This window comes from Adiantum capillus-veneris, chromosome 18 (genome assembly GCF_014529385.1).
Source record: "Adiantum capillus-veneris isolate H3 chromosome 18, ASM1452938v2, whole genome shotgun sequence".
Lineage (NCBI taxonomy): Eukaryota > Viridiplantae > Streptophyta > Polypodiopsida > Polypodiales > Pteridaceae > Adiantum > Adiantum capillus-veneris.
The window spans coordinates 44,039,342-44,047,062 of record NC_140948.1 but is presented as its reverse complement, the minus strand read 5'-3'; the positions used below and the strand labels follow the sequence as shown (position 1 = coordinate 44,047,062).

Genomic DNA, 7,721 nt, shown 5'->3' with positions numbered 1-7,721 from the left:
CCTTAGCGAGCCCAATCACAAAAAATCGTTCATTGTGCAATACCACACCAACCAGATGGCAACGAATGGACATGGAGCTTTGTAGGGGTAGCAAAAGCACCCTAATTTTGCATCCTTGTAAAGTTTCATGGTTATTGCTAACCGTTTTGACTGTCAAGGGCAGTTCTAATGCCAATCTTTTGCCTTTGGACCCTATATGTATGTACACACACACACACACACACACACACACACACACATATATATATATATATATATATATATATATATATATATATATATATATATATATATATATATTATATGACGATAAGAATTTGTATGGTCATGGGGATAGGTCTTATTTTCATGGATCAAGGCAACAATTATCAATATGATTTTTTGTACCATTATAGCTCATGACACAGCTTATAAAGAAAACAGATTGTTCTCATAGCAAACAATTTCTTACAATGAAAATAAAGAGGTGTAGAAGGAAGCATGAGTAACTGGCTACTTGAGTTTGGCAGCTTCCATAACCATTGCTGCCTGCCTTATGCTCCTCAATTCGCACGACCTTTCGAAGCCGCTCTTATCTCTCGATCAAGATTAGACTATGGCTTTTTCTAATCTCTAATTAGGGTTGAGATCACAAAAATTAGCAGAACAAGTAGTAGAGAGTGCCACATGAGTTAAACATGTAATGTTGATGATCTTTAGATGTTTTTGTTAGTATATATTCTTCCCATCAGTAAAGGGTTTGCTTGAATAATATAGCAAGAGTGAGAGTGAGCACCATTGCTACTCTCGGAGAAGGCTTAAGGAGAAGGGAAGCTCTGGCAAAGAGTCCAAGCTGAAGGAGCTGCAGGCACTAGATTGAAAGAAGTCATCAATGAGCTCAGATACCATGTCTTGTTGACCACTACTAGAGGAGCTGTAGTGAGAGTTAGTCGACTGCGCAGCAGGCATGGGTTGCTGCAAGCTTTTATTCATTTTCATGATGCTCGGAGGCACCGCCATGGCATGATGCTGCGGTAATGCGACATCGCTCGATGTCGTTGCTTCTTTGGTAAGGCTCAGAGCATTTTCTGCATACATATTGAACTTCCAAGAATATTCATTCAACAAATCCTCAACCAAACATGACTGATGGAGTGCCCCCAAATGCTGATGCACTGGCTTTGCACTATCCGCATTACCGCCCTGGCTACACATCGGTACAGTTGTGGCAAATGGATCACTTGATTCCACACCAGCGTTAGATAATAGCATGCAACAGCGAGCGGCAGCTGCGAGGATACTAATATCTATCAATGTTGTGCTGTTAGTCTCTGCATTGATTACATCGTTGCGCACTCGGGTGCAATATGGTGCTAAATGAAACATTTCCTCATCATTTTCATGCACTCCCTCCAAAAGACCTACAGATGCATTTGGAGCATTCTGTGGAAGCAGTGTCACCATACTAGGTGCAATATTGTCATTATATGAGTTTCTGCCTTGGGAATATTCATTTTGTGAATGGCCGATACATGCTGCAAATGCGAGAATGTCCCGGAGGCAACTCTGTGGTGAGGCTGCACTTGAGCTTTCAACGGTGAGGCGGGTCAGCTTTTCTCTTAGTGATGGTGACAATGCACTACTATTATTGACCTGGCCAGATATTGGACCAAAGGATGATGATGGTGAGGATGGTGATGATGATAGAGGAGTAGGAAAATTTGTCCGGGCTTTCGGTCCGCAAAGAATTCGGGCTGCTTCGTCATAGGCACTCGCAGCCTCCTCCGCAGACGAAAAGGTCCCGAGCCACACCCTTATCTTCCTGCGCAAAAGACGATCCATTTAGATATGTATGACAGAAGGTGATCCTCACATTGATGATCAGAAATGGTTTCTATAGAGTACAAAGATAGATAAGATGCAAATTTTCCAAGCCCCTTGAAAACAAGTCACGGGCTAAGCCCCATGCGCATGGGCAATGGCATGAAGAGTGAAGAATCTGTTAGAAAACCTTAAATCAAGTGTCAAAGCCCTTAAATCCGCCGGCATTATGTTAAATCCGCCGGCATTATGTTGGAAATGTGCGACAATGCAATGCACTTCCCTTTCAGGGCAGTTGCAACAAATTAGCACATGCATTTTATTCCAATGAGTGCATTGGTATAGCTTCACAATATCTAGCTAGTCATCGCTCAGTGACCTTCATCTTCTTGCAACTTACGAGACAGGATGACGAATTTCGGAGACCCACGATCCCCAATGCCGTTGCCGGACTCCACGGTACCGCCGAGCCCTCCTCATTGAGCCAGACGTCGACCTAAGTGCGGAAGTTGTTTAAACTTCAAGCATAAACATCACAGACAAAGGTTCTGATGATGAGGAGGAGGAGAGTATGCTATGGCAAAATGAGGGGAGAGGGGGTACAAGCTAATCGCATTGAGCATAGCTGTAATATAGTGTAGAGGCTTACAGATAAGAGACTCATTGGCTCAAGGTGCAAATTTTTTGTATATATAGGGAGAATGTGAGACCAAAAGACCCACAGGGAGTATTCAAAGTAGGTGGGTTTGTGTGTGTGTGTGTGTGTGTGTGTGTGTGTGTGTGTGTGAGAGAGAGAGAGATGGAGAGAGAGAGAAGAGGACATATGTGTATTTGGTGGGCTCACTGGTCGAAGGCACTAGAGGTAAGGGGAGGCGTGTGTGTGTGTATGGTGGGCTCCTCAGTAGGGCACTAGGGCTACGCATCGATGGGGAGCTTAAGGAAGTAGTGGGTGATTGCGAGCTAGCTGTGAGACTCTGAGGCTTGCTTTTTGGCTAATGGTGTGTGTTATGTTTTATGTTGTAGGCGAGGGGAAGAGGGGCGGAGATGATGGGGGTGACGCGCAAAGGATTGCTATATGATGGAAAGCTGACGCCGCACTCGCTTAATTTTCCACGCCCTCCTCCTCTTTGTCAACTCCTAATGTCAGCCCTCCCCCCTACCCTTTTCCCATTTGCATCCAACACATTGAGCCCTCCTCTCTATTTGACACTCCACGAATATTAAAGGGGATCAAGGGTAGGTGTGCATCTTGCCACTCTGGGTGAAATAGAGTCGTCCGGGATACACGTGTTGTAAATTCGAGTGAAAGGTGTAAATTCAAGTCAGGTTAATAATGGGGGTTGCAAAGTAGCTAAGGACATAAGGAATCTCATTCATCGATCCAATTCGATGATGAATGCAGGGTGCACAAGGCCATCCCTATTTCACTCATCCAATGGCCTAGATTGCCCGGCCATGATTAGCGACACCTAATTAGAACAATAGATCCCCTTTGAAGGACTCTTCTCACTAGAGAGTGACAAGGGTACACTTCCTCATTTCCTATTCTACATTTGTTTATTGATTGTGCTCTCTATTAGAGTTGTGGCTATAACTACTCCCACCGAAGCCATTATCTCTTTACTCTCTTGCTACCAGAGCAAACTCTTAGTGGCTCTAGCAAACGCATGCACACCTATTTCCTTGAGCACCCATCTTCTACTACCAAACACTCCCCACCAATGGACAATGCTTGTCCCTTGTTTGCCTCTACATGATCATTAGTAGCTATCCCGATCATGGTCCCGATGACCCACCTCACTCTTTCTCTCTCTTTGTCTACTTGTTAGTGGCAGAGCGCTCTCTCTCTCTCTCTCTCTCTCTCTCTCTCTCTCTCTCTCTCTCTCACACACACACACACACACACATAGGCTAACAACAAGTTGTTAGGCGTACAATTTTGACTATTGCAAGTCATTGAAAAAGGATGGAATCGCATAGAATCTGAACTACTTCACTCAATTTTTCAAAGGCTCTTTAATGTGTCTATGGTAAAGAGGACGACCCAACAGGGACTCAACAACTCAATTTCGGTGTTGATCCAGCAGGCCATGCAAATCAACCAAAAAACAACGTGTGGAGGCCCTCTCCTTCCTCTAATTTTTCAAACTCCATTATAAAGAATATAGATAATGGACTATTGAATAATAACAAAAATCTATCGTGTACCAGTGCTCAAGAAAAACCTAGGTTTAGTATAATCCCACCTACAAATTTTCTCAACAATGCACCTTGGAGGCCCTTGCCACGTGACATAAGGAAAGGGCTTGGGAGGGAAGGGGGGGGGGACCAAGGCAAAGAAAAAAAAAGAGTGGATTGGGTGCCAAGAAAAGGGTCTCTCTCTCTCTCTCTCTCTCTCTCTCTCTCTCTCTCTCTCTCTCTCTCCTATATATATATATATATATATATATATATATATATAGGATGGGCCACACACTCGTAAGATTTAATTTGAATGTTAGGACCTGCACAAAAATTGGAGGAAAATACTTACGTTTAGCATAATCCCATCTAAATTTTTTGAGATTTTTCTCTAATTATGAATGACTTTTATCAACCAGGGAGAAGCACTTGCCGAGAAGAAGAAGAAGATAGGTCCTTGATAGAAATATAGTGTACTTGCAAAAGTGTATGTTTTGGGTCACAGTGTGCATATATTGTATTGGTTGGAGACCTCTGTGCAAAGGATATGCCAAGGCCTACATGTATTCTTTTGAGTTAATTCAAATCAAGCTCTTAAGAGCATTTTTTTTATAAAAAAAACTACAAAGGTTAGAGAACATAAATGAATGTTTAGAGAATCTACAAAGTGCAAAGAAGTTTAATGCAAAAACCTTAAAATATAGCAAATCTACCTCTAAAATGTTTGAAAACAGGTATCGTATAGCCAAATGCTTGCAAAATTCTCAATTTAGTATAATTCCACTTGCAAATTTTGAAATTTGTCTCTAAATTATAGATTTGAAGGTGAGGAAACCTACAAAGTATAGAAATTGAGTGTAAAAGCCTTCAAATATGATCAAATTACCCCTAAAATTTCTCATACGCAAGTTTTCTAAGTTTTTATGAGAAAGCACTATGCCTCAACTCGATTAGTGTAACCCCTCTTACAAAATTTTGAGATTTGTCTCTAAAATTTTAATTTTCTTTTAAAGGCTTGAGAAAACCTAGATTTAGAGCAATCCCACTTACAAATTTTGAGATTCAACTTTGAATTCCAAGTCAACCCAAAGTCCAGAGCACTGAAAAGCTCAAAGAAATCTAGCATAAAAACTTTAAAAAATAGTCAAGAATTGTCAGAGTTACCTCTCTCATCCACCTTTGTTGTTTGTTGAGGTATGCTCCTACCTTGGGCTTGCACATCTTGTCAAAATCTAATACCTAACTAACCCAAATGATATTCTCATATTAAACTGATTATTTAATGTAGGAGAATAAACAGGAACAAGAGTTAGAATAGAGAGATGTGCTTCTAGACCTATCTCAGCAGGAGACCAAAAGGAGAGATGGTTGCATCTCAATAGGGGTCCAAAAGGAGACGGTCTACCAAAGAGCAATGTGCAGTAAGTGCTTCTTAACTTATCTCAACAGGGGACCAAGAGGAGAGATGGTTACATCTCAATACGGGTTTAAAAGGAGGTAGTCTATCAAAGAGCAACGTGCATCTAATGGAGCTTAAAAGAACTTAGAGTTAGCTTCATTAAAAACCTTCAATAGTTAGTGTTAAAAGTCCTTTGACCTTATGCAAGCTAGGGTTGAGCTTGAGGTGGGAACCTGACCTAAGCTTGAGGTGCTTGTCGTGCTTCCTAACTAAGGTGCTTGTCGTGCTTGCTGACTAATGTACTTGAGGTGCTTGTCGTGCTTGATGACTAAGGTGCTTGAGGTCATTGTCGTGCTTGATGACTAAGGTGCTTGAGGTGCTTGTCATGCTTGATGAGGGAGGTGCTTGAGAAGCTTCCTATGCATGGGGGGTAAGGTGCTTGAGTCAAAAAGAGACCGTGCAAAGGAGGGAGAAAGCCCCAAAGTTAAGGGAATCTTTGACTTAACCTCCCACTCACCCAAAGGACACCCTTTTCTCAAGGGGCAGATGGGACATATGTCAAACTCTGCCTATGCTTAGCCACATGGTTTGCTTGAATGGTATTGGTTGGGCTAAAGAGGGTTCCAATGAGCTTCTAGTTCCATTCAACAAATATCTAGATATTTTCAAGCTCTCTCTCTCTCTAAGGGGTAAGGAGGACACTTGCCCAAAGACTACCTATGTACTTGAAATGGATGCTGCATGTGATTGGCTAGGGGGAGAGGGGTCCAATGAGCTTGAGACATGAGAAAAAGGTAGAACTCGTCCCAAGCAAGCAAGGGGTGTGTTGTGGGGGTATACACCACATACACACACGCACACACTCATTTTGTGGATTCATTCTCACTTGGTGAAAGTAGAGAAAATCCACCTCCTTCTCCAAGCTTGTGAAAAGTGAGAGCCTACACCAACACTCTTGAATATGGAATGCAAATCCAACCAAGAGCCATGCTTCAATGCTTAAGCTTTCCATCTTCTCCATCTTCATTACTATGCTATTATATATGTTAGAAAGAAGAGTCATGATAAGTGAGGAACTATTTCTTTCTCCTATGGAATGTTTCTTCTTCCTCTTCCCTACCCTCATTCCCAGCTAGCTCTCTGCACCTTTGAAGGTGTTTGAGGCCTTGGGACTGAGGCTTGGGATAGTTAATTCTTTCTGCAAAGTTTATGTTATGCTTGTGATGCATGAAGCTTTCCATCTTCATTGCATCACCTAGGTCACAAGGAACACAAAGATTGTAATGTACCAAGTCTCTCTTGATGGGAGAAACTATAATACAAATGCCTATTGGAGGGGGGACTGGCTCCGTATGAATCCGGTCTTCAACAATTGTCATGTTCTCTAAACTCTCTCTCTTGCAAAAGTATTGTTCATGCCAAGATAAGTAAATACTATGTTTATGTTGCTACCATTGAGGCAAGCTTTTCCATGCATGGGAACCCCCCCATATATTTTTGCCCTTTTACCAAAATATTTCCAATTATATAAGTTACTTTTGATTTTTTCTTCCTTTTTCACAAACGTTTTAGCCCTTATTAAATAAATAAGACTTATGCTAATCAATCACGATGTAGCATAAATAAGTAAGCTTTCTTTGTTGATCTCTCTTTTGACTTTAAATATTAAAAATATATAAATTACATTATATATTTTAGTATTTTCTAATATATTTTTCATGTATGTATATTATTCCACCCTACCAAATATTTTATTCACTAGTTTTCATTTTCAAACCTCAACCCCACTTTCAAATTTCAATAATACCTCCATCCAGATGATTGCCAATCTTTTCAAAACTCTAGGTCATGCTTTCATACACATGAAGGAGCTTACACTTGAAGGCAAGAAAGAAGTCCACTCAAAGGGGACCACCAAAAGACTTTTGCAGCCACAAATAATACATTATTTGGCTGAATTTTTTAAGTAAAGAAGAACCCCGAATCTGAAGGAGCGTTCAACATGAAAGATGTAGCTCGTGATCTCAACTTTTAGTTCAATTTTTTTCAAAATTTTTGGAGTTATGAACGCGGAGCTATGATTTTTGTAGTGGACCTCAGTTTTCTCATGTAATGGTGACACAGGCCATCCCTAGTTTTCTTCCCTCTAGAATGGCTATGGTTCTACAAGTCTTCAAGCATGATTACAAGAGACAAGGCTCTTTTAATGAGGTCTTGGCAAGTCTAGAGTGATTCTATCACCATTTTTGGAGGATCCATCCTCATCAACAAATATCCACCTTCGACAACCTCTCTTATAATTTTCTTACCTCTCTCTTCTCTCCCTAATAAGCTTATGTCT

General features: G+C 41.1%; 1 protein-coding gene across 1 annotated transcript; it reads right to left on the bottom strand.

The window, feature by feature from the left end:
* Positions 1-408: 408 nt before the first annotated feature.
* On the bottom strand, positions 409-2,689 carry LOC147435577 (uncharacterized). Its single transcript, XM_086487999.1, has 2 exons — positions 2,201-2,689; positions 409-1,801 (listed from the first exon to the last, which is right to left on the bottom strand). The coding sequence occupies exons 1-2, from the start codon at positions 2,278-2,280 to the stop codon at positions 781-783; spliced, it is 1,101 nt and encodes a 366-aa protein (XP_086344125.1). The 5' UTR covers positions 2,281-2,689; the 3' UTR covers positions 409-780.
* Positions 2,690-7,721: the final 5,032 nt, after the last annotated feature.